At 35.8% G+C, this 27,113-nt stretch overlaps 1 protein-coding gene across 7 annotated transcripts in view; it reads left to right on the forward strand.

Moving 5' to 3' along the window:
- The window catches only part of KCNIP4 (potassium voltage-gated channel interacting protein 4), a 386,819-nt gene that overhangs the window by 19,467 nt on the left and 340,239 nt on the right, over nucleotides 1-27,113 (forward strand). Inside the window, exons 1-2 of one of the 7 annotated variants that reach the window (XM_015624323.2) lie at nucleotides 22,350-22,446; nucleotides 23,225-23,373. The exons of 4 other annotated variants lie outside the window; for them this stretch is intronic. In XM_015624323.2, the coding sequence (XP_015479809.1) occupies nucleotides 23,226-23,373 (148 nt within the window). In that variant the 5' untranslated portion in view covers nucleotides 22,350-22,446; nucleotide 23,225. Of the gene's footprint in view, nucleotides 1-22,349; nucleotides 22,447-22,723; nucleotides 22,877-23,224; nucleotides 23,374-27,113 lie in introns of those variants that run through there. 2 more of the 7 variants (XM_015624322.2, XM_015624321.2) reach the window with 2 other exon arrangements.

The following is a 27,113-nucleotide window of genomic DNA, read 5'->3' on the forward strand; positions in this document are numbered from 1 at the left end:
TCTGTATTCAAACAAAATAGAAAAAATGAATGGGGTAGAAGACAAAGGCAGAAATCATGTCTATCTTCCCATTGTTGCCACTGTTTTTTTGTTCATAAGTGGTTATCATGACTAGATATCTTTATGACTTACTCTTTGAAATGTACAATGCAGCCATTTATTTATGCTGTGCTTGTAGCTCCCTTTAACATGAAAGGAGAAATCATGCAGCAAGAGGATGGGTTTGATGCTGCACAGTCCGTGCATAATGGAGTATTAGAACCAGGGTGGCAGTCACCTGGCTGCCTGGTTTTTGCTTCTGTTCAATCAGCCTAGGACCTTTCTTTCCATAGGCTGGCAAAGTTTAGTTTTCTGTAAGTAATAAAGACTGCAGTTCAGCATGTTTGATGGAAAAACCGAGGTGCTTTGCTGTTCTATTCAAATTATAATTCAACCTTTGACAAAACCAATCAAATACTGATGTTAGGTCCTCCCCTTACAGATTGTCTATTCATAGGGTCTCTATGGATTCCTGTAAGAATTCTACACTCTTGAGGTCTGCAAACATAGACTTACTAAAGCTGTTTGCAATTTAGCAAACTCTCATAAAGTAAGTTAGGTTGACTCATGTTCAATGGCATTAACTTCCCTTGATGATTAATTCAATTTTTGGAGACATTTTTCTTCCTATTCTTAATGTCAGTAATTTACTTAAACAGCAAAAAGAAAAGGAAAAAAATCAGTAGGCATATGAAGAGAGAGCAGTATTCTGAATCCTTTGCTTCTCTCTGTGGAAATCTCCAAGTGTAATTGCTCTTTTTTGCTGACATCAGATTTCAAGGGTTTTGCAGAGAATAGCAGTTGTTCTAAAATACAGTTGTACTGTTCAAAGTGCACTACAGGGTCCTAAATTCTCCTGTGAGTTGTCTCTCTATAAAAAGAAGATTGAGTCTAGATTCTGAGATTATTAGCTATTTTGTAAGATGAATCTCAAATAAAGTATTGTCCTGACAAGAGCAACAGAAGAGTTTTTATGGGTTTTTTTATGATTGAGACATAAAGCAGCACTTCATACAAATATACGGGGTTTTGGCAAATGTAGCATATAGTGAAATGTTTTTTGCCATGTATATTTAAGGTTTTCAGGCTGGATAATAATAGAAGAAAGAAATAAATTACCATTTTTTTTCTAGTCAAATCACAGCTTTATGACAAGTTTACCTAAGTCTAGTCTCATCTAGTTATTTTTAATTTAATGAGAAAAACCTTTAATTTACCTTCTTATTTTGCCTCTTATGACATGCTTGTGACAATTTGAAAACCATCTATTGACAACACATTGTTTTATTTTATTTGGCCCATTATTATTTTTATAGTCATGACAGGTTCAGCCTTCTGTATAAAGGAATTGGGGTTCCTTTAACAACTTTCAGACATAGAAAATTGCCACTAATATTAACCTCCTGTTTCTGCATGACTGCCATTCCTTGGCCTGCTTCTTTTAATGGTGTAGAGGAATATTAAATATGTGTATTAAATGAAGAGCTATTCTGAAATTTCATGGAAGTGAGAGAAGGCCATAATTAACATAATTTTCTGACTAAACTGCAGTACACTGTTTTGTCTCAGATAGTAAAATAATCTGATGTTTTTCCTTTGCTTGCATGCTTTTTGGGCACAATAAGGCAAAAATATTCTGCCCAGTTCATACAGATCACGGACAAACACCGCAGTTTAGGAGAACTATAAATGTGTTAACAGAGCCTGACAATGTGGAGTTTTTTGAAGTGATGCTAATTATGCTGCTACGAAGATCACTGTTCATAGCAGAATTCATCAGATCCTTTTTTCAGTAGAGCAGATGGACTAAAATTTGTACAAAATTTGGGGTTGAGAGGTTGTGGGGAGAAGCTCTGAACTGCATCAGATTGGACCAAAGGCTTTGGCAGTTGTGCAGCCCAGTTCCAGGGGCTGTGAGCCCCTCAAAGGGAATTAATTGCAGAGCAGTCACCCCTCCTGTTCCATGCTGTGGCACATAGGCACCTCATTCTTGCTCTCCTCTTTCATTACTAAGCCTCATGCCAAGCTGAGGGGGGACTGTTCCAAAGCAACTGTGCCTCAGCTTGGATCCTCCTCAGATGACCAAGAGTATTTTCTTGGTGTTCAGTTTCACACCACTGAGAACACTGCTATCAACCCTAGCCTCGCAATTTTTATACAAAAGTGATTGCACTGTAATCATTAGTGCCTCGTGTTCTGGCTTTTGTTAGATGGATTCCTCAAGGAAGCAAAAATGCTCAACTCAAAATAAGTTTCTTCTACAATTTTGTAGCCATGTGATAACTGGGTAGTACTGGATATCTTACAAAAATACTGAAATGACACTTGTGTTGGATTTTTAGGTAATTGTGTGGCTTTGCAATGATCTGGGAACTTCCTGGACATAAGCACTGTTTAGAAAAGTCTGATAGACCTGATGATGTCTTTTACTATTGACTTTTGAAGAACCAGCAGTGATTACTGATTTATCTTCCTTTCAGTAGATGAAAATGCCTTCTCAAACAGCTTGGAAATGTATAAATGGAGATTTTTAGTGGATTTGGGGGCTTTGGAAATATATTTAATACTTTTGCATATTTTTATCCTGCTAATTATTTTAAATATCAAATGCATTTATGAATGAAGTTCAGGATTGGTTAAAAATGGTAGTACATAATTTTCATGTATAAAAAAATCTGCTGTTGCATATTTTGTAACTGTTAAATTTAGCAGAACTGATGACATCAAGAGATGCAATTTTTGTTCATTTATGTCTTTTTTTTTTCCAATGAAATTTTAGAACAACTGAAGATTTTGGTTATTTTACTATCAAAATAATAAAGTCTTCAAAGACTTTCTAATAATCTGGGGTTAACAAGCTAATAAATGGATATAAAGTTACTGCACAAATGTTACTCTATTTTAATTCTAAGAAGTGTTGATAAAAAATGAGCAGAAAATTAGATTTGAAGACCAAAATGTAATATTTTATGGATATAAATGAAGCATTTATATTTTATTTTTATTTTATTTTATGGATTGAAGTGGCAATCCATCAATATAAGCAAGTACTTATATTCAGTAATATATCCTGTTTTTTTCTAGATTGTTTAAACAGTAGGCATTGAAAAAATGCAAATGTTGGATATTTTTTCAACATGATTTGATTTCTTTCCCCAATATAATTGGAAAAATATTGTTGAATACATTGATATTTGAATCAATATGTTAGGATAAAGAAATGTGATATATCCTATTTCCTGTGGAAGTAAAATTAAAACTTTCTAGATTTTACTACAGAAGTGATTGTTTCATTTTGCGATGTGTGTAGAATAAAATATCCCTGTTCTTTTACATGCAAATATGGGAAAAGAAAGGAAAAAATATGGTCTAGATGCAGAAGAGCAGACGCAACTTATTTTCTTATAAAAGATGGGAGACATGTCTAGTCTTATGCCATGCAAACAAAATTTAGAATTATTCTGAACTCTGCAAGGGAAGACATTTAGTTTCCAGTACTCCCTTAGAACCAAAGATCTGATTCTTAAAACTATTTAAAGACGGTGGGAGAGCTGCCACAGGTGGTTTCCAAGGAACCAGAAAAGCCATGTCAGACCACAAATGAAGAGACTGCTGTGCTTTGTTTGTTGCTTTCTTCTTAGATTTCCTGTTACCATGTGGCCATATCAATGTCTGGATCGCTTTAAAGCTGTAGATTGCAGTATTTCTGCTATCTGCTTAGTTTGAGGCTTACTGCTGTGGTAATTTGGGTGCAAATTAAGCAAGAGAATTCAGTTGCCATCCAGTGCATAGTATATGAATAGCTTTTAATAATGTGCACTGCTGGAGATTATATAAATGATTTTTCTTTGAACTTTAATTTCTTCTTTTTATAAGTATTCTAAAGTTCTGCAGCATTAAACCTACCTCTCTCCCTTTATCAGTTAGTTAAAAGGAAAAATTTTTATGTGCCCACATCAGGCAGCTCACACAAAGTTAACTGAATGCTAATTATGGTTCAGAAATTTTCTGTGCTCAGAGCTGATTATACCCAAAGCCAAAAAGTGTCCCCCTACTTGGTTCCTGTCTTTTCAGGTTTTCTAGGTACCATAAGACTACAGTTCCTCAAGCATTCAAGTATATAAAGTCAATCCACTTTCAAATTAGGCCATTTTTAAAAGATGTGTTGGGGAATCATGAAGAAATGTCCAGTCTCCCTTTCACTTTTGCCTCGGGTTACATTTAGAAAAGTATTTTTTTCTAGACTCATCTGTGGGGATTAAGCATTTGCTGAGTCCTGGAATTGAGGTGTTTTTCTACATGGAGATATTTTATTGACTCAAAGTCGTTATAACCTCTGAATGGTGAAGGTGTGGAAGTACTGGCCATGGAGCCTTGGAGCAGAGAAACAGCTGTAAAATGCAAAGGGTGGAGAGGATTCATGTGGGTCTGTTTCTGGGATAAGCTTACACTTTCCAGAAGGGGATTAAATATTATTTATTACATATATATTACAATATTACAATATATTACAATAATATATTACATATATTATTACATATATTGTAAAATTTACCTCCCCTCCAAAACCAAACCAAAGCAAAAAAGAGCTCAAAACCAACACTTCATGATGGAGTTTAATAAACACTAAGAATCAGAAGTCTTAACAGGATTATAATACTTGAATTCAATATCCTCCAAAATCCGTTGTGATAAAAGTTATGTCTTCTTGTCATAATCATTACTAAACTTGCAGGTTGTCAGACTTGATAATAGAAAAAAAAACCCTGATACTTTTTTCCATTAATTGAAGTAATAATTCTGTAATATTTTGATGTTAGTTCATAATGTGATTAATTAATTTCCTAAATATATTTTGATTTAATATTATCTACTTTAAATATCTTTGATCTGAGTGCAGTAGAGTAACCTTGCATTTAGCTGGGTTGCAAAATAGACTATCTCACAGACACACTTTTAGAATGTTTAGTTTAATCTGCTTTTTATATCGCATCTGAGGGAGACTTCAACTTCAGTCCTAGCCAGCATATATTTTAAATGGCTCAGATGTTAAATCTACCTTGTAATATAATAAACTCAATTCCATATAATTATTGCAGTATAATTACTTTAATCTAAAGCTTTGCCATTATGTTTTCTATTTTCAAATTCCAGTAATCAACTACATCTGCTACTGCAACTGATGAAATGTAATGTTTATCTGCAGATGTTTAATTTCTACTTATAACTCCCTTAATCTTGATTGCACTGGGATGAAACATCACAGGTCTTTATGTAGGGGAGAAATATTCAACCTTTGTCGTAAAGCATGGAGAGGGATCTTTACTTACTATTAAAAAGAAAACTTTGCAATGCAATTAAGATAAAAAGTTATCTAGAAAAAACGTCCCTTTAGTTATGAATATTTGAGTTTCACAGTGAAAACAGGTCAAGGTTAGGTTGAATTACAGCTTTCAGCTGTGCAGGAAAGGTTTGATTCTGGACAATCTCATTGATGACAGTGCATAGGAGACCCAGCTCTTCAGCAGGGAACCCTCTGCTCTGCTGTGGCTCCAGCTAGGAGCCCCACAACTTTGAGGAGAGAACCATTTGTTGTTATTGTTAGTAGGCTGGAAGGATCAATTACACCCAAACTGCTCTTACAGGCTCCCCTCCAACCATACAGGCAGCCTAGATCTGAACTTGGTTTGTTTCTACGTTTGACTACTGAGGTATACCAGGAATAAACCTTTTTTGCAAGCAAGGAAAAAGTATGACAGCAATGGGAGTTATTTAGGAGATAGGAATATATTTGTTGATTTCCTCCCACACCAGTGACAGTTCCTTAACTTTTCCCTGGAAGGCTGAGTGGTTCTTAATGTATTCATTGTTAGAAGAAAAAAGCCCAAACAAACCAGTGAATAATATTCGGATGGCAATTATCTTCCTATTTTTGAGCTGCTTAGGCAGGAGGTTCTTTATTCATGGGTAATTATGCTCTGTGAATTGTCCAAAAGTTTTGAGAAGTATTTCTTGCGACCAGTTATTATACCAACATTTCTCTTTATTCAGTCTTTCACTCAATTGCCTAGATTCTTGATTTAAGTAGCCTAAAAATTAATTTTTAGGTTTTATAAGAAGTGTCAGAGTGGCAAAGCTGTGGCTTTGGGATTGACATCTTTTGCCACAAGGCCTCTTCTGGCGATGATAAAATTAGAAGGTTGAAGAGTATTACTTTTTCCTGATAGTTTGGGGGATTTATTACCAGGCTCCTTTCTCTTGAATTATTTAAATTTATAAATTTGCTCATCATTTGTATTATACATGCATTCAATATATTATTTTCAAAGTTTCTTGACTCTTTTTGCAATGGTAATGACTTGTTTTTCCATATTCCAAGTGGTGTGGATAATTAACTTGCAGTAAATAGGATCAGATTTTCAGGACTTGCTTATGGAAATCAATAGACACCTAGGAGATTGTGTAAGCTCTCTATTTTTGCTGCCTTATTTACCCTGCTTCTTCCATCACTGCTTTTTTTCAGCTGAGGATATAATTTTGCCACTATCCCAGAAGTAGGACTTCGGACCATTTACCAGGACTCAAAGAAACAATATTTTCTTAAAAACATAAGCCATCTATGTTGCATTTTTTGACACATCTCATAAAGTTAATTTCTTTAAACTAAAGTGAGTATTTACATAACATTCTATTATCAAGTAGTTTAGTGTTTTATTAGGGAGTTTTGTTTCCACACTCCCTGAATTCTAGTGATTGTCACCAGCTGAATATTTGGCACATTGTTCTTTTAATTTATTATTTAAAATCTCTTTCTTTCAAACAAAGCTCACAAATAAGTAATTCATTATATTGTATAGACTTAGAACTTAATATAAGTACTGATCCTCTGAAAACTTTGAAATTTGACCATTACTGTTTATTTTATGTTTATGTGTTTATTTATGTTTATTCTAATATATGTGATTTCTGCCTTGCAGCAAATGATAGAAAAACCTCTCGTACAAATGCTGTCTGCAGCTATCTTATCTAAGACAGTTTTTTGGTTTTTTATCCATGTTTACTGTTGTTTTCATTTCTCATAGTTCAGAAGATGGATGTATGAAGCACAAAAGATAATCACTCCGTGTTGTGACACAAAAGTGAATCTGTTGTCTATTTGCAGAACTGTAGAGATGTACATCTTTTGAACCAACATCAGAAACATTTCTTATAGTTCAAGTTCATTTCAGGTATTTAATATTTGATTGATGAAAAATCACATTAGTGGTTAAACTGAAATACTGTTTCACATGCTCTCAAAGGACCTCCTTCTACTCTTGAATCAAATTACTGGAGAGGATTTAAAGAACATGGAAGATGAGGGAAGAAACTGAAATCAATACAGCTTAAAATTTATCATCTGAGTTTTGAAGTTTCTGAATCCTGAGTATCATTTTAAGACTGGGATCCTATTAAACCTGGGCCAGAGCAGGGCTCCTTCTCTTGCTAGATTATTGCCAAAAAAATGCAGAAAGAAGCAGATATTAATGAGAGAAGGCACTGGTCTGGAACTTGAGCTGTCTAGGTCAAATTCCTGTCTTTGCTGCATGCTGCCTCAGGCAAATCATTCACTCTCACTGGGCTTCCATTTCCCATCTGTCAAACAGAGGAAATCAATGCAACCTTATGCCTGGCCTTCATTTTGCCATATTTTTATTGTTGTTCATAGGAAAAAGAAATATTTCTTAATATGTGTTTGTATAGTACCTAATATACTGGAGCCATTAGGTACTTCCATAATCCAGTAAGGGATGACAGCCTCTAGGCAGGAGCGTTTGGAAGGGACGTTCTGTGAAATGGATATGCAATCTGCTTCAGAGGAGTTGTGAAATAGTGTAGAACTTCCTCCTTGCCTTTTTGGCAGATTATACATTTTATTCTTCGGTTGCCATATTGTGGTTGCTGTAAAGAATTAGTACTTCCCACCCCGAGGGGTTATTGTTTGAGTTCCCCCTTCCTGCCTAACTTCCCCACTCACAAACACGCTTACAGTAGGGCACTATAAGTAGCTGAGAGTACATCAACTATTGATAGGTAATGGCTTTTTAATGGCTTCCATTTGCACTGCTAGAAATATAACTTTCAATTTTATGGCTCTTTTGCATTTCATGATCCCACAGTGCCTATGAATGTTAGGATTTGATAGAGATTGAGTGGACATAACGAAATACATTCACGCTGCCTAACTCTAGGCACTTAATCAGGTTGAAAATGTAGCCAGAACAGGACAGTTCGGGGCAGAACACGCAGGAATTCTGGATTGCCCTCTGTTCTGGCATTGTATATTGAATCGAGGGAATTTACCCACTCAATTTAATGAGGGAAGTTGAGTGCTGAAAGTCAGATGACTCCTCTAGTTTTTACTTCTCTCTAACACAGCAGTTCTTCGGGTTTTTATCTTATAAATGGAGTATCTTTTTCCAACATAAAAAATTTTACTACCACAGGGGAAAACAGAGATTTGTAAATACTTGCAGGTTACCTGTATGTAGTGATGTTTTCAGCTTAACAGTTTTTACATGGAAACAGTCTCTGAAATTCTTTTGACATGATTTTTTAATACAGAGTTTGATCAAAAATTAGTATCTGGAAAGAAATAATTTGTCATGGTGCAAAAACCTGTGTGTACTCAAATTTTAATGTATCACTTAAAATGAAAATGAGAACATGAATTATTTTGACAGGAATTTAGCAAGGTTGGAGATTATTCAGTAGTGCAAGTGTTTCTTCTTTTTAGGTGAATTTGGCCATTTTGAATTAGTAGAAAGTAGTATGCATTAGTGTGGTAAGGTGAAAATTAATGTTCTGTCTCATGAAGATGAACTGAGTTACAATGGTTTTCATCCTGTGCTGGCAGTTCAGACATCATAAAATCTTTCTTTCTGGAATCATTACGCAGTTGTTCAGTAACAACCTCCCTTGGATGTGTGATTGTTATTTGAAAAGATCCTCATGAAGTGCCACAATATGCTTTTCATGGATTGTCAAAGGAGCATAGGAAAGTCATACACAGTCACCTAAATTAGAATTTGTTTGTGATAATGACCAAGTTATTATAGTAAATGCCATAATACTTAACTATCCTAAGTAATCAGAACTCCACAGAGTACTTAGCAATACTAATGTACAGAATTAGGTCTGTGAGAAGTATCTGGATGCCAAGTCACCCTTTCATCCTTCTGCAAAGTGTTAACTCAAAACACATGCTGAACCCTTAGTATTTCTCTTCTTGGATGATAAGCTATGACAGAGGAAGAGTTTGGGACATTGTGGGACAGCTGTCATGTTACTTACATGGGCTGGTAGTATTCCCATTTATCAGTATTTTAATATAGGGAAATTAAAAAAGAAATTTGATAATGCCATGCTACATGAACTGTAGCTCTAATTCTCAGCATTGGTATTGCATCACAAATTGAATTTTCAATTTTAAAAGAGAGGTATAGTATGGAAAATCCTAATGCAGCAATACTGTTTCTCCTTTCCCCTTCCTTCTTCATCTTCTTCCTGTACTCATTTCAATCTCCATCCCTCACTACAGAATCAGGAGTTTCTTTAAGTTTCATTTTCCTTGCAATAATTTTTGTGTTATTGTTTAATACATGCAGATGCACAGACATGACTGCATTGTACTGCAGTAGGCAGCAGTATCCCCATGGCCTGTTGGTGTCCGTGTGTGGCACCACTCCTGCTGGTGATTCAGACATTCCCACACTGAGTGCTGCTGTGGTGACCCTGTCAGGAGCAAGGGGCTTGTAGGACCTTCTTTTTTATTACTACCAATGCACATATTTAGCATTTTTCTTTGCTTGCTGTTCTCCCTCCAAGTCTGGCAATATTTCTAAGTTAGTCACAGAATTTGATCTCTGGTTTTCTGATCTCTTGTATGGGACAATAATGGTGCATCACCAAGTGCTCAACTCTGCAGTTAAAATTTGCTCAGTCATCATTGCAAAAGATAAACTAGCATTGTTTTGCTTGGCCATTGCACCCTATATGACAGAAGTGGCTTTACCAAAGTGTGAGAAGCACTGAATACTGTCTGAGAGTCACAGCATTTCAGCTGGTAGACCTCAGGTACTCAGTACTGCCAGAAATTAATTAAATACAAATAGAAATCACAATGAAAATGAAAGAAAGTAAATCAGCATATCAGAGGCAAAGCTTGAAAGAAAAAAGTCAAGTGGTATGAATGACTACTGCTCATTAATTTGACTTGACTTTTACTGTCTGAAAAGCCAGGTACTGGAGAAGAACTGGAGAATAACCTGTATGGTTCTCTATACATTAATTGTCAGCATGTAGTTCCTCATTTCCTGTAAAGTATTTAATAATTTTTCTTTTACAGGAACTCAGTATGTGTATATTTTGTGAAAAAGAATTTCTTCCTAACTGTTCCCTGCTTTTGCTCTTCTATTTTACTCCCTTTTAGAGTTAACACATCCAATTACAAGATGGGGACAATGACAAAGCTGAAAGCTTTTGAGTTTAGCAGCAAAGTCTGCCTATGCCAGGCACACATCAATTTACATGACAGTGGAAGGTCAAAAATCTCATTATTATTTGCAATGTTTATGGCTTCCTTCCTAACCAATAGCTTCAAGGGCTGAACTGTAGGTCCTAGAAAATCATCCGATCTATGAGATGATTTATTAATTTGAACCACTTGATATTGCCTAAAGCTATGAAAATTGAGATATACCAAAGAACATTATTGTAATTAGTCCATTAGGAATCCCTTCAATTATTCACGTGTTTTAATCACTTGGGCATTTAACATAGTGGTAAATTATAATCATCTGATTACATACAGATTTGTGTGGAGCTTTGACAGTCTTCTGTGCAGAAGGACAACATAGGAAAATGCAGAAAAATCACTTCATCCTAAAAAAATTGATTAATCTTGAACTTGCTTGCTAGAATTTAATGATGTTAACCTCTCATTGTTGTAACCTCTTGAATTTACTAGAAAATCTGTTAGAATTGCTAGATAGAGCTGTTCTATAGTCCTGTTTTTATACTTATATTTGTGGGTTTTTTTTTTTTGATGACGAAGGTCACCTTGCAAGCAACCTGTGAAATGAGGAGAGAACAACATAGTACTCTTTCCTTTAATCTGCAAAAAAGAGCATTTTTTTTTAAATCCACAGATGATCACAGTAATCTTCTAAGCTGACCTTCTTCAGGCAGAGGTCTTTTCACAGGAATTGGATCATGATTAGTATTTCAAATATGATTTTTTTTTAACAAAATGAACCAATGAAGAGATCCCCACACATATTTAATTACTTTAAAATTTTATTTTATTTTCCAGATTTGTCTAGCTTGAGTTTTTAACATTTCAATCGTAATTGCTCCATATCCATCAGCCTCAAAAGTTTTCCATATTCAGATCTCTTTGCCACTGAGGAGTGTCTTCACAGAGAGATGTAGTAATCCCTTTACTCCCTTTACTTTGCAGTCATTCTTTGAAGTTACTCCTCTGTTTTCTGATCTCTTTGGAGGTTTGCACTCTAAACCAGAATGCTCATCTGAGGGGTTGAGGGGTTTTTGTGTTTTAACAAAGATAAAGTCTCTCTATTCTTTGCTCCTAGAAGTGTGGTTTTGCATTTTGCTGAACTGGAAAAAAAAATTGCTGAGTTTATCCTGTAACAGTGAAATGTCCTGGATATTTATTCATCAATCTTTGCATTTGTCCATATCAGCAATTAATAAAATCTTTTAAATTGCTGATAAGATAATTGACAAGTTGGACCAAGAGCTAGTCCATTCTCCATTCATAGATGTGTTCTCATTAATGAGTGACCCCTACCACAGATATTTAATAGCATCTTACCTATGACACAGTAAAGCTTAATGAACAGAGACACAGCTGAAAGACACGAAAGCTGGTGGATGTTGTAGAATAATTGAATGGCCTGGGTTGGAAGGGACCCAAAAGATCACCTTGTTCCAAGCCCCCTGCCATGGATCACATAAGTGTCAACAGAGCATGTAGCTAAGGTACTGTGTCAGACATCTTTATGTCACTTGATTGAGAAGACAAGTAAAAATACCCAAGTCTACAACAGGTAGCAGCTATAACTCCCTGGTATCCTCTCAGGCTCCTTGGGTTAATAAAAAAACTAAGTGTTTGCTGCTGAGCTGTCAAAATGTGCAGTTACTGAATATAAAGTTTATTATAATTCACCCAAGATGAACAGTCTCCAGTTATGCTGCCTTCATAAGCAACCTATAGAAATATAGGAAATACAGAAATACAGGAAATTTCACGTTTTTTTCATCCTTTATTAGTATAGTCTAACTCCAGACTCACTTTTTGAAATGTGATTTTGCTTTATGTATGCATTTTTCCAAAGAAGAAAATGAGGAATGATAGTTCTTGTTCATTTACTATGAGAAATAACTGAGTTTTCTCTCATTTAATAAATATAGATAAAAATGAGAGCACTCATTGTTTTTCGAATATGTCTTCCAATTTATATGTGATCTGCTGCATGGAGAAAGTGTGAGGCTATTAAATTACAGCTTTTCTATTTCTTCCCTGCAGTACTGCTCTGCGGTAGCAACACAATATGGAGATTTCTGCGAGTTTGCTAGCTCACTAGGAAGTGACAGCTTTGATTTTCTGACAGGTAGTGGCGGAAGTCTGCAGAGTGCTCTCTGTCATCTGGGACTGTGAGAATAAGGCATGCTGTTGATGAATCTGTTTCTGTAGTTCCTGAGTACCCTGTATCACTGTTCCCTTTGAGGATTTCACTGTAACACTGTATATACACTGTCACTACTCTACCTGGACAGGCATCTAACAAATGTTGCCAGTACGTAATCAAAGACAGCACCACGCCTTGAATACTAACAAATGACAATATTTCAATTTTGTCAATAATGCTGGCCTGCTAAACCACTTTAAAAAGCTGTTTTTCCCCCAAAGCAATACAATAATCAGCTTTTCCCTGACGCAATCTTATGTAAATGTATTGCTAGATTAAGGGCCGTGCTGATAAAGTTCTTTCTGTAATGAAAAGCTCTGTTTGAGTATTTCAAGATTATTTTGAGGAAGAAAAAGCTCTCAGGTGTTCTAGTTATGGGAATTCTGGAAAGTGCTGGCAACTGTAGATAGTCTGTGATGTACAATTTGGTTACCCTGTGCCCTGGAGGAAATTTTAGGTGGCTAGAAGTGCAGTCTTATGCAAGTGTATAAGTGCATTTATATAAGTGCATAAGTGTACACTTACATAAGTATGTAAGACAGTGTTTCTGTACTTAAATTTTGGAAAAATCTTATGTGTGTTTTGGAGATGGGGATTAATAAATTGATGAGGAGCTCCTAGCTCCTATGGCACACTTTTATCCACTCATTTAGTGAGCATAAGGATCATTAGGCTCCTGCAGAAAATCAATAGCTGGAACCTGGCTGTTAAAGGGTCTCTTTTTTACTGCTGATATTCTGTGTGCTAATTACTGAGGAAAGCTGTCTCTTTTAATGGTAAGCCTGTAGTTGTTATTTGTTTGGTAACTAATTTTGTGTGTTTTCAGTTCATTTTTTCTGAGCAACTGCAGCCACAAATGACACTACAAATAGAAGTTTTTCTAACTAATTGCCTTACTTAGTTAGCTGAGCATTTAGAAGTTCCCATTGCTGTCAGGCACTTTCACAACATGTGCTAAATCTTTAAAAAGTAATCACTTTAAATTCTATGGGTGGCCCAAGTGATTAGTGCTGGGGGCACTCAGCCTACCTGATACTGGTTCAGCTTGAACCTAAATTGCAAGTATTGATCAGCTTGGCCTGTAGATATTTAGAAACAACTGGGATGCTTTTCTTAGTGGCTGTGGCACATGGAACTGTTTTTGACCACTGTTCACATGGTCTAATGTAGGGGAGGCTAAACATTGCTGGACAGCCCTAGAAGTGGAGAAAGCTACTATGTGTTTCTGAAGAGACAGTTTTAACTTGCTGTCTGTTAGCAGATACAACAATTCAGGTGAATTAATTGACATGAGGCAGCAAAAACCTGCCACTTCCTAATTGAACTTACTAAATGATAATGTGATTAAACATTGCATATAGAATGTAGTCACCCAAAAATTGCACAAAAGGGCTCCTCCTGTTACATTCTTAAATAATAAATAACTTCCTTGCTTGCCACTGTTTTTTCTGTTTCCTAAGTTCCTCTCCTCTTACCATAATTTGAATTTCGATGTGCTATTGTTTTTGGTCTCACTCCAGGATGTGGAAGAAATCATAGATGGAAAAAAAAAAAAGTTTCAAATGATAATTTTTCAGTGTATGATAATCACTGGAGTCTGATCTTGGAAAATGCTGGACACTACGTGACTCTCCTATCCACTGTAAGAGCTGGAAATGCTCAGCATAGCACAAAATCAAGCGCTAATGATGTGTGCTCAATATAGTGCAGTTGATTATATTCTGAATATGTGTTCTTTCAACCTCTGTTTAATCTTTCAGGCTCTTTGAATCTAGGAAAATATGAATTACTTGTAAACAGTTTAATAAGAATAAAATTTTATAAGAACGTATGAAAGCCTTTATTAAAATTCAGAATTTTCCAGTACTTTCATTTCACCTACTTCATAACTTTGTTGTCTTTGCATGTATATCCAGATAATCACAGCTTTAAATTCTGTCTGGAAATACCTTTTCTTTTATCTTCTATTTCATTTTTTCTGAGATGTTTATCATTATTTTGCTGACCGTAAGTTAACAAGCATGCAGTTAATGAGATTATAATTTTCAACGTGGTTTTATTTAGTGCAACATTATGTGGCAGCCTAAAAGTGCAAGTTCGTATCTAGTCTGCATTGTTTTCTCTGAATATGGAAAATCATTCAGAAGTTCAGCTGATACTTCATCAGGGTTCCAAGTAACAAATATGTTCATACTGATTCATGGATACTGTCTCCAAGCAATGTATATGTCCCTGGTGAATGAGGCTTCTGTGTCTTTTTGGAGGAAATGTATGAGTTACATTCTACTGAAATGTGAAATCATAAAACTTCTCCTGGTTTATAATGAGTTTTATTCAAAACCATAACGAAATATCAGACCTTTTTTTGGCTTCCCTTCCCAAACATTGTGCAGTAGCATTCTTCTATTTCCTCAAGCTCCTTCTTCGATTACCATACTATGGATAAATACTTCTTATGGTCAAATAAATTTTTAGAAGCTTCTCATTTCAGCTAATCCATTAGTTGCTCAGCTGCACCCCTTTTCCTCTCTCTTCTTTAATCATTTAAAGGACTGCATCTATCAACATGGCCTTATAGCATTTGAAATAATTCCAATTTTGCTTCTGTTCTTCAGTGAATAAGACAGCAATGATGATTAGAAGGAACTCATTTTGTAGATGATTTATTATAACAGTTTCTTATTCTAAGCTGTTTATGTCTGAAAATACCTCAGATTAAGGAGAGCATGCTGTAGAAATAATAATTTCAGGTTTTAGTAATAGTTTATACAAACAAAGAGGTAAAAAAAAAGAGGTCGTGGAAATGTTCTGCTTTGCTCAATTAGCTTCATTTGTTAGTGCTGCCCCATCTGCAGGTCAGTGTCTGATAAGCAGCTTTTCTTGGGATAGGAGTTGATGCTAATGAACCCTTTCCTAGTGCTGTGCTAGTAGCAAGGTTTTTTCACTGCTTCCAAAGCTACTTAGATGTTCATAAATAAGTCACAATCCCTGTGAGGTTTACTGCATATGTTCCTAATTCTGTGGCATTATAAAAAATTAGTTAAATGGATATGTGAGAATTGAACATAATTTCTCTATTCTGTACTGGGTGATCAATATGTATGGAAAAAAGAAAAATTGCTTATGTGTCCTGAGCAAATTTATTCTTGGTGTTTTTTAGAAACTCTATGCCACAAAATAGGGATGGGCAATTTGTTTTGTGTTTCTTTAGGTATAAATGATATGTAAATGATAAAGATCCACAGAGAAAGGAAATTCCAGTTTGTTTCTAGGGATATTTTGACAAATGTTGGGCTAATTAGGAGCCTGAGAAAAAGCAAAATGAAGCATTTTCCAAAGCTGTGGTCATCTGAAATGCAGTTCTGATAGTTATGAGTTAACTGGGAGTCTTCTGCTATTTATGTCAATGTTTTTGAGCACAATAGATGTAGAGTTATAAATGAAGTCAAGGCAGTTGCAGGAAGGGGTTGTACCCAGTCCATATAATAAACTTGAGACCAGTTTAAAAATGAATACCTCTTACTGTTATGAAGCAAAGCATATACATTATATATCACAGAACAGTGTTTACAATTTTATCGTTGCTATAAAGCATAAAATATGATTAATACTGCTAGTGATAAATATGGTTACTTGTAAAATCTGTAAAAATAACAATTTAAACCAAGAGCAAATAATTTCCAACAAATTCTAGTGAAACTTTCTCTTTAGAATTTGTTGGCATTTCCACAGGATTACAGAAATTAATCCAATAACCAACTTCTATTCATTTCCTCTACTTTTTGTCTGTCCTTCCCGAAGTTATACTCTTATTATATACTACTTTTGGTACAGAAAACATTATTTCACACGTTATTTGGGACCAGTCTCCCAATCTGTTAGTTCTGAAGAAGGAATTTGATCTGTCAATATTTCTGACAGATAGCATACTAAGCCACACCATAATTTGTATACAAAGCTACCATGATTAGTCTCATAAAGCTTTATTCTCATCTGTTTCAGTTTCAGACTTTTAAAGTAGGAGTTTTTCTTGTTGAGGCATGATGATCTACATGATGTGGAAAAAATCAAAGTACGTATTTGTATGGAGTAATATGGGACTTGGGTATATTCCTGTGACTGTGACATAAAAAAAAAAATCTTAATTTAGGAAGTTAAACAGTCCAGTAGACTCATTAATTCTTCATGAGCTATGACACTGATGGCATCTTCTGGTAGATTGTTACACTTTTTAAGTATCAGACTATACCAGTTTCACAAAGAAAATGGATCAGTCTTGGCACATTTGCCTTACTGGAGTTATCTCCCTGACCTCCCTCTGCCTGAGTCCCTCTCAGGGGCAGAGGATGGACCTTTTCAGCCTTGGAATACCCCACCCAGGGGGTTTTCTGAGCTAGTGATTTTACTATATAGTTTTTTTAAAAAAATGCTTGCTAAGGGTCATTGCTTTTCATAGCAATAGCATGCAACTGTTACAATTTTTTAAGTTACCTATGAAAAATCTTTTAGAAATAACTAAAAAACTTATTAGGGCTTGCATATCCTTTTTATCCCCTCTCATTAATTGAATTTCCTCCTGTAATTTTAGAAAATGAAATGTTACTCTGTACCTGTAACAAGTCTTGTAAAAACTCAGTCTTTGACATATTGACAAGAAAGCTTCTTGGCAGCTATGAAAAACTAATTCTTCACCAGTAAAGAGATTATGTTTCTCTTTTCTGAGAAATATTTATTAACACTGAAAATCTTAAACTCCCAACCACTATAATCAAGGGGAGTAGACATAAGCGCTCCAGACAACTGCTAACAACAAGCAGGAATGTTTTAATTGCAATTAACAATGAATTAATATTAAAATCCTTTCTACTCATATCCAAGTCACTGGCATGTCTCTTATCACCATAATCAGAGAGGAGGTGAACCTTTTCTCTCAGTTTAGTTTGGCTACTGAATTATTCAGTAAGAGCTCAACCCTATATACCTGTAACACCAAGTGGACTCCTTACGACGTGAAATTCCTGTGGCACAGAGAAGGACCTCTCTGAAATTCCCACCCACCAATCTTTGCTCTTGCTTGTGTTGCTCATTGTTCTTGATGCAGTCAATTCATTGTTGCAGGTACCACCAGGTGTTATGTGACCTACACAGCACTGTGAGATAAGGTGTGTGAGCAGAAATGTTTTACCTCTAAGCCTGAATACAACCTGAAATTGGTTATTAACCTGTGTTGTCCCAGCAAAATGTTCAGAGTTAAAAAAACCAAAAGAATTCTGGAGCAGTCTGCTCCACTATTCCTATTTCTTTTCTCCTCATTTACAATATTGAGATTCACTGTGCATGAACAGACAAGACTTATAGACATTTTATATATAAAAGATGATGACCTTTATGAGATGAGAAATAAACAGAGCGGTTTCCTCTATACTTATGTAGTATTTTCAAATGCTTCCCACAGACTTTCCAGAGAGACTAGCACTGCTCAACTCTTGTTCTAGACAAATTAAAATTTACCTGTTTTCTTTTGGCAAAAGTAGAATCCCAAATTGTAGTCAATATTGAAGCATACAGGAAGCTTTTGTTACCTGGTATTTATCTAACTACCTTTTTTTTTTTCCTCCTATAAATTGACAAACAAATGATGAGAAGGATAAAAAATGTAAATGAAGTTCAAGTTAATGCAACAGTAAAACCTTTGAAAATAGTGGGGGTAAATAAATAGCTGATATATTTTTGCTGATATCATTTTCTGTTCCATTTTTCACTCTACAGAAAGAGAATGAAATTTTCCTTTCCACTCACAAATTCTTTGCTTCATCTACCAAAATCAGGTATCATAAAGCACTATTGAAACTTGCCTCTGCTGAGAAAAACAAAATCAAAGCAAACTCTGCTTTTTCTCTGAAGTATCTCATTGTAATATTCCTTAATATGTCACCAGTCACCCACACATTCATCCAAAACTGGATTCTGTAAGCTTGCCCTACTTTTCAGTATTCATTTCACAACTTATAGCTGCAATCTCTAGTGGCCCAAAGTTTTCACCAGATATCACTGGTTTAATCTAGTTTTGTTGAAGTTAAACAATTTCTTTACAGTCATCAGTGAAAGTTCTTGAAATACTTGTGCTAGAGTAGTCAGCTAATGCAGCTAGACAGTTCTGTAAATATTGCCCCCAAATCCCATATAGATGCCAGTTTTGACTGTTTCATCTGGAATATTCCTGAGGTATTTCTCACTATATAATTATGTCTCTGCTCTTTCCAGCTGCTATTTCATTATTGAGGGAAGAATTACACAGTTTTCCATTAATCCATATAAAGTTCAATTTCATTTTTCCAAAGATCAAATCTGATCAAGCAATATTAAGAAAATCTTCATACACCCATGTCCACTTACACCTAGCTAGAAGAAATTTCCTTGTAGCTCAACTAAGTATTGCTCAAAATATCTGTAGCTATGTGGTGTCACACAGACCTTATATGATTCATCAGCTTGTGACTCTCTGGAGTTCTTAGCTTGTATGGTTTAGATCACTCATAGAAATAGTTATTTAACCATCAATAGGAATTAAAAAAAATATACAAAAAACCCCCCAGCTTTACTTTCAGGTAGAACTGATTACAGATAAAAATCCAATAACAGGAAACAATGAGGACCTGCTTTATTTAGGCAGTGCCTGTCTCTGAGCACTGTTTCAGCTGCAGTAAACAGTTTGCTTTTCCTGACTTGTATGTGCTCAGGAAGAGTTCAGGGTCTTGGTTACTGCTGCACTAACTTGTAAGGGCTCAGACCAGAGGTATTTCAGGCTTTTTGCAGATTATTGCTCTACATTTGTCTTTTTGTTGGTATTCCCACTAGTGCATAGGTCTGTTTATTTTCTTTCTGATGTGTTGAAAGATCTCCCCATTCTCAGATCCTAAAGTTGCACAGGTTCTGTAGAGTGTTCTTCAAATTCCTTTTTCATTTCACCTAGATTATGAAGTAATGCACTGTATTTTGGGAAAGGAAGGATCCTGTGCAGTCTGGATTGACTTTTCACACATGCTTTTCTCATTTTACTTACAATATGACCAGTTTTTCTCTAACATTGTGTGAAATATATTTTTTGCAGTCCTTAGGTTTGTAAATGTGGAATTCACTGTCAATCCATTTCCTTTCCCCAAAGTCACAGTACACGATCTGAGGAGGAGAAGAATGTAAATCAAATGCACAGCTTCAGAAGAGTGATGTTAATTCCTTTTCTAAATCATTATTATGATTGTATGAAGTACAGCATCATTTGTTTGAAAAAATTCAGTGGTACATTGAAATTTAGAGTTGTACAGTTTAAGCTTATTTTAAACTCATTACAAAATTATAGCATGATGATTAGTACTGCACAGAACTTCTGATTCATGTATACTTCTATTATAGAAGAAAATTGCTGTGGACTTGATTAAGGTTTGAAGTAAGGAAACAGATACATTGCAATCTGAACATCTTGACATCTTCTGAACCAGTTTTAGAAAAAATACGTCTTTCTAGAGATTTATCTCACTTTAATTTCTTCATATCTGTGGAAAATAAGACATGGTTTTCAGGTGTGTGTGGAAGCAAACCCTGAAGATTTCAGCAAGGATTCTACCTCTCCATTCCCTTTTGAGTAGTCTTATCGAATTTGTGTATTTATACATCCCATCTCTGGCAAAAGTCCTCTGTATTCTTGTAGCTTCTGAAGGCTTTATTCAAATACGAATGTGGGAGCATATCCAGTAACCCTCTCCCATTGCATGTGAACAGTTGCTCCATGTCTAGGCAGTTTATATTCCTGCTTATTATCCCATCATGGGAATCATTCTCCCAGAGGCTGCTCTCGTCTCCTGTGTCTGGTTCCCCATTCACACTCCCTGTGCACTAATGAGTCTCTGAGATGAGGCCCTCTGAGAAGTGTGACAGTGTGTTGTGAGAGCCGGCCTTTGAGCTGGAACACCAGGGATTTTATAGCTGGCTGTTACATGGGCAGGCAGGAGGTTTTCTCTGGAGGTTTATATCCAGAAGACTTGAACTAGAATTACATGAACAACTTTCAAGTTTTGGCTGTTTAGAGCTATACTACAAGGTGCCATTCCAGGGCTCATGGGCATAGGATTGGCTTTCTCCTTGTACTGGACAGGAGCAATATGGGTGTGTTCCAGCAGAGAAGATGAGTGACTTTCTGCTGATGCCTTGCACAGGCTGATCAGAAGAGAACCTCCAGTGTTTAAAGTTATGAACTCTAGTTTTTAGAGTATATTAATTTCATTCAGAAATGGGTTTTTGGAAGAATTGAGGGCATTCTCTTTTAAAAATAGCTATTATTTCTGTGTAATAACTTGCACTCATGTTTTGTTCTTGGAAATCAATATTCTGTTCCAGTAATCATCTGGAAATCCAGACTGAATATTGTGTGGTGAAAATGTATTTCTTAGCACAGTAAACACCAATTTAAAATTAATATTTATTCTCAGAATGCCACTTTTGAGAGATATAAGATAAAAGACCTGTGAAATATGCTTAAACTGGGAGAAGTTTTTCTGCTGAAGTTTCAGAAGTTTCCAAAACCCTGTTATCATATTGAAATTCAGCTTACTTTGGTAGTGGCTTGTAATGGCAATGTCTGGAGTGCTGTGTCATGCTAAGGACTCAAAGGACCTTATACCAGCAGTGCAAATTCAAGCATTGCTCAGTTCTAAATAGAAATGGGCCTGAAATATTTCCCTAGGTGTGAATCTGAATGGAAATGCTTCCCTTTATTTTGGCAGCCTAAAAATCGTTTTTTGAGGCAAATGCTTTGTTGTTGACAGAATTTACTGACAGTTTTTTTCTTACATCTGATCGATGGGCTGTTTCCAGAGGTGGAATTATCATCCTAGCCTGTGTGGATAGACCTGAGATGTCTGCAGTTGTTATAGATACGTGTGGGGTTTTGCACAAAGCGACATACTTAAGCCACAGTTCAAGTGTCCACAGGAAACTTCACGAACATAAAAGTTGTAAATGTATGTAATTGGCATGAAGATTAATTCAGTTCAAAGCTGACTGATTAAAAAAAACTTTGAGTTCCAATGTCTTATAAAAAATAAATTGCAGAAGGTGGATACTTGTTCCTTTGCATCCTTTGATTGTTTTGTATAATCAGAAGGGACTCCTGATGGAAGTGAAGGCAGTGAGGTGCTGTGTTCCATTATGCTTGCTTTCTTTAGGAAGCAGTAGGTTTACAATTGAAAAGTCAGCTTTGTTTATCAAACTCTGGTGTGTACAGTGCCAATTTGTTTTTGTTCTTTTTTTTCCTTTGGCTCTTTCCTACCTTTTGCCTTTACAAATCACCTTTAATAATGTTTCGATGCAGACTGTGTGTGAGAGCGCAGTGAGAGGGGGGAAAAAGAGGGGAGTGAAAAAGAGGCCACTTTGGTGTCCAGCCACAGGCTGGGCACAGCTTCTGTTTGTAATCAGAGGGCTCCCCTGGTGCAGTCCATGGCTGCTTGGCAAAGGGCTGCTGCGGCTGGCAGGGTGGCTCTGTCCTCAGCAGCAGTCATCTCCTCGGCATCTCCGGCAGGAGCTCGCCAAAGAGCCCACGGGAACGCTGCTTGGGACTGCTGCGTGACCTTGGAGTAGCACCAGGGTCCTGCAACGCTGGGTAGGTCCCTTTTCTTCGCTTTGTAGCCACTGAGTAGAGCTTTGGTTAGGTCCTAGTCGGTGCTGGTTGTTGCTAACGGCCTCTGGCTTCTCCGAAGTGTCAGTCTAGAAAGAAAAATAATCCATGTAGAAATTGATGGGTCTGCCTGTGTGAATGAGAAGGTAGCGTAGAGAAATGGTCCCCAAGCGTACAACTGGCTTGGGGTGGCTCAGCTGCTTTTCTGCATTTGAGTGACAGTGGCATTAAGGCAGCACAGAATCCCAACTATTCATCTTTTCTGGGTAGAGCAGCTGTCTTTCAGTAACAGCTAGAGGAATGCAGCTCTCCTCTATGACACTGATGTCAGGCAAGCTAAGATAGGAAGGATAATAGGTTCATGCATAGAGGATTACATTATTTTCTTTACCCTAACAACTGACGAAGGTAAGAGGTAAATATTTATTTACCATCTAGAGATATTTTATAATTTTTATCATTTAAGTTAAAATCAGAGTTTTAAAAAACAGTAGATAAAATCTGATTTTACCCCATCTGTATATTTTACAAATACATTAATATTCCAGATAAATAATTAAAACCAAAGGAATATTAATACACTAATTCCACTTAATTAATACTAGGAATGTATGAGCTGAGAATGGTTAATAAAATTCTAAATATTTTCCCTTTATCCCCAGTCCATCTCCTCTCTTCTCCCCCCATCTCCCTTACCCATAGTCTTTGGATTTAAGTTGTGTGTATATCCTGAAGGAAAACTAAAGGTTAAGTTTCTGTTTAGGATGGAAGTGTTAGCCCCTGAAAAGAAAACACATGAAGAGAATGAAGATTTGCAGCAGTATCCTCAGAAGCCTGCAAGCTGTAAGAAAATGCTTAGGAATTGCTGCTTGATAAAGCGAATTTTTGCCTGGAAAAGTTTGAGCTCTAAAGGTACCTTTTCTATTGAAAATTTTAGTGTAGGAGAAATTGTTGTCCTTCCAAGAATTCTGAATTTTTGATACAGTGGTATTACTGAATTTAACATCAGTCAAGTTACAGGTACAAAAAGTCTTTGCTGTCTTGAGTCTATTGTGTAAAGAGATTAAAAATGGTACAGCATTGATTGAAGTGCTTTATCATAATGTGATAAAAATAATTGTACTGCATGAGTATTCATTTTGCAGCACATAAAAATACGTGGTCTGCAGGAAAAAAAAAACCCTTCAGTCAGAAGATAAATGAGTAAATGTAAAATCCCAGCAATTAGATGTGTCAGTTTATCAGGGGCCAGCCCAAAATTCTGTTTTGATGAGTAAAACCTCCTTTCATTGTTGTCAGAGTATATTTGCATGGAAATTACATGATCAATCCCTTTGTCTTTGAGGAAATGGAGAAAGGTAACATTATGTCACATTTATACATAATGATGTATGTTCTGTATTTATTAATAAATATAGAAAGAAATACTTATTTTTTAAATTTGAAGTTGACTGTGAAATATCTCATCATTGAAAGTTCAAATCTTTTATGAATAATAAATTAAACAGAAACTGTCCTGAAATGATGGTTAATCTGATTCACATTATTTCCCTCAGGAATATACAAACAGTTAAGAGTTTTATTCAGCACAAATTCCTCTTTTTCCCTTTGTATTTGTACTTTGAAATATTATCTAAAAACAGATGAGAAAAGAAAACACTTCCCTGAACAATTCTTTTGCACTTTGGCAGCATTTTTCATTCCTTTGACAGAAATAAACAAACAAACAAATAAACCCCAAACCATGTCCTCAGTATATCCAATTTGTGTCAAACAGAATGAAAAAATACACATGACACTGCTTTGTCATGAAGAGCTAACTCACCATAACCTGAGTGTGTGACATGTTACTTTATTTCTACATTTACTTCAAAGGCTGTGCTCTAGTAGCTTAGTTCCAGCTTTTAGAAACAATGTTCTGGTTGAATATGACCTACCTCTGGTTTTAAGCTGCACTGATTTCTGCATTGTCCAAGTAAATAAGTGCTTCATATGCCTTTTAATCTAAGCATAAACATTTAGTGATACTCAGCCACTCATTTTTAAAGGTTTCAGTTATTTTTTTCAACAAATGACTGCTTTAATCACATGCATATTATGGTTTGCTAAATACATGTTTGATTTCCTAATATTGGATAAGGTTGTAGCTATAATTTGCTGCACTTTCTTTTTTTTATTTTTCTTTTTTTTATTATTGTTACTGGAGCTAATGAGGCAAAAACAGGGTTTCTGTAACTCTTTCAGAACACTCATTCTTCTGTTCATGCAGATTTTTAAATTTTTTTTCCACTGGATTATTTATCATCAATTTCAGTAGCTTGAAGCAATCACCTGCCTAGAAATGATGGGAGAATCTAAGGCAAATTCCATTGAAGTTTATAGGTCTGATTCTTCAATACCTTCAAACAGGCTAATAATTTACACCTCAGAAAAGGGTCTTAAAACAGTCAATAGGTGATGATAGAATTAAGGATTTATTTTATTCTGGCAAAGTGAATTAGCAGACAGATGAATCACTGTAAAATCAGGCTCAGTTAAGTTACTCTGGGTTACTCTGGCAGAGACAAAATCGGTATCTGACACGTAGTTAACTCAAAATGAAGCTGTTATTTTGCTTTTGTAGTACTAAAGGATAGAAAGTGTATTCCCTTAGGGATACCTTTACAAGAAGATTTAAATGTTTACCAGGATCAAGAAGACAGACATTCTGAGGTACTTTCTTCAGCACTGTGCTGTTGTCCAAGGTGACCTCACTGGCCAAATGGGTTTTGTTGGGCTGCAATGACAGAGTGTTCCCAGGACTCACGGCAGTGCTGTAGGAACTAAGAGCATGTGGCCACAGAGCTGCTTGCTCAGTACCTCCTGTTTTCTGCTGGAAGAGTGAGAGTGGGTTTGCAAACCATATTGTGGTGGCTCATTCCCACTTAGATACTCTTTTACACAAATCAGATTCCCCATTGGTTATCTTAAGGCAACTTACATTGGTAGAGTGGTATAAAAATAGTCATTAGGCAGTTAAGGCTTGCAGTTTAGTATTTAAAAAATAACTGAATAGCTGAATTTTTTTTTGTACTTCTAAAGAATCATGATAGCTCTAAATACCAGATTATTTGGTAATTCATTGCCCTTGTAACAGTTTGCAGCTGGAGATGCTGGAAAGTAATGGATATTTGATCTTTCTGTTAAAACAGTTACTATTTCTCCTCTACAATTAATGTTTCGTGTTTTAGGTTATTTGTATTGTAATCTTGCAACCGAGTTTGTCAACAGGTTTTAGCTTCAGAGAATTAATTATTCTTTCAGAAACAATTTCCATTTATGAATTTGCAGCAGGAAAATAAATATTTGATTTACTGCAATGTTAGGATGATATAACTCTATTTTCAGAATGGCAAATCTTAACTCTTAATGATAAAATTTTAGAATGTTGTCACTCTGGGGATGTCTTCCTATTCTTCCTGTTTCAAAATCTGGGAATAAGATGAATGTTATTTCATAAGTACTGGAAAGATAATTATACTCAACCCTTTTTGACACAGGATTTAAAGAGCATGGATTCAATGCACGAGTGCATCCTCAAAAGGATGATCAAGAGAATTAAAAAAAAACCACCTTCTTGTATTTCAAAGAAAAGTAAATGGAATAGCATGGTTATGGTCAATGGGAAATGTTTTCATACTAAACCCAGTATTTTAATCAATACTCAAGCTTGGTAATTTGATTAATTCCATTAGACAGCAGTTTCAGAGAGCAGGTATCTTGAGTGGAGGCCAGAGGAACAGACTGTGACAGTGCCAGCAATTAATCAGTGAGAGCTTGATGCTGCAATAAACTCTGAGCCCAAGTTTAAAGAATATGTTGAAAAACTTTGAATTTTAAATGCTCAGTTTCAAAAATGGGGAGCCCTGAACTGTCCCCTCACTAAATTGGCAGCCTGCTCAGCTAACCTAGGGCACTTAGGAGTCTTCCATGATCATTCTATGCCATGAATATACATTTGCTGCAGATTTTGTGAAATGCAAATGAGAGACACCAAGAGGACAGCAAGTTGTCATGAAGATAAATTTGGAGGCATTTTATTTTATGCTGACTCTGCTTTTCATACTGCTAAAAATATTACACATGATGAACTGTTTATTTATGTTTTTTACACTGTTTTTGTTTCCTCATATCACATATTTATGAGTTGAGGTATGAGTGCTTTAGAAATAATCCCAAGCTGTCAATCATTGTGTGTGTCTTTCCCTGCCAAACAGTACATGTGACAAAGTATATATGGAAAAAATAGCCCAAGTTATTTCAGAGCTAGTTAAAATTCAGCTCTGCCTAGGATACTTCTTACTGTCTCAGACCTTGAATAGCTCAAAAAATTCCTGCTGAAGGTTGTCAGTACCAGACTTTTAAATATGGACTTTGTGTGAACAGGGAAATGGTTTGTCTCCTGTGGTCCATTGCCTTTGCTTGTCCTATGCAAATAAGCTGACCATTGCTTTGAAATCTAGTCACATCTCATGGTCTCTCAGAGACCATGAAAAGCTTTTCCCCTAGTTGTTAAAAATTAATAAAAACATTTATTCATATAGGATAGGGATCCTTTGGATTGAAATACTTTTCCAATGTCTCTCAGCATTACTTGCTGTGTGCTTTTCTTT

The sequence above is a fragment of the Parus major genome, chromosome 4 (assembly GCF_001522545.3).
Source record: "Parus major isolate Abel chromosome 4, Parus_major1.1, whole genome shotgun sequence".
NCBI lineage: Eukaryota > Metazoa > Chordata > Aves > Passeriformes > Paridae > Parus > Parus major.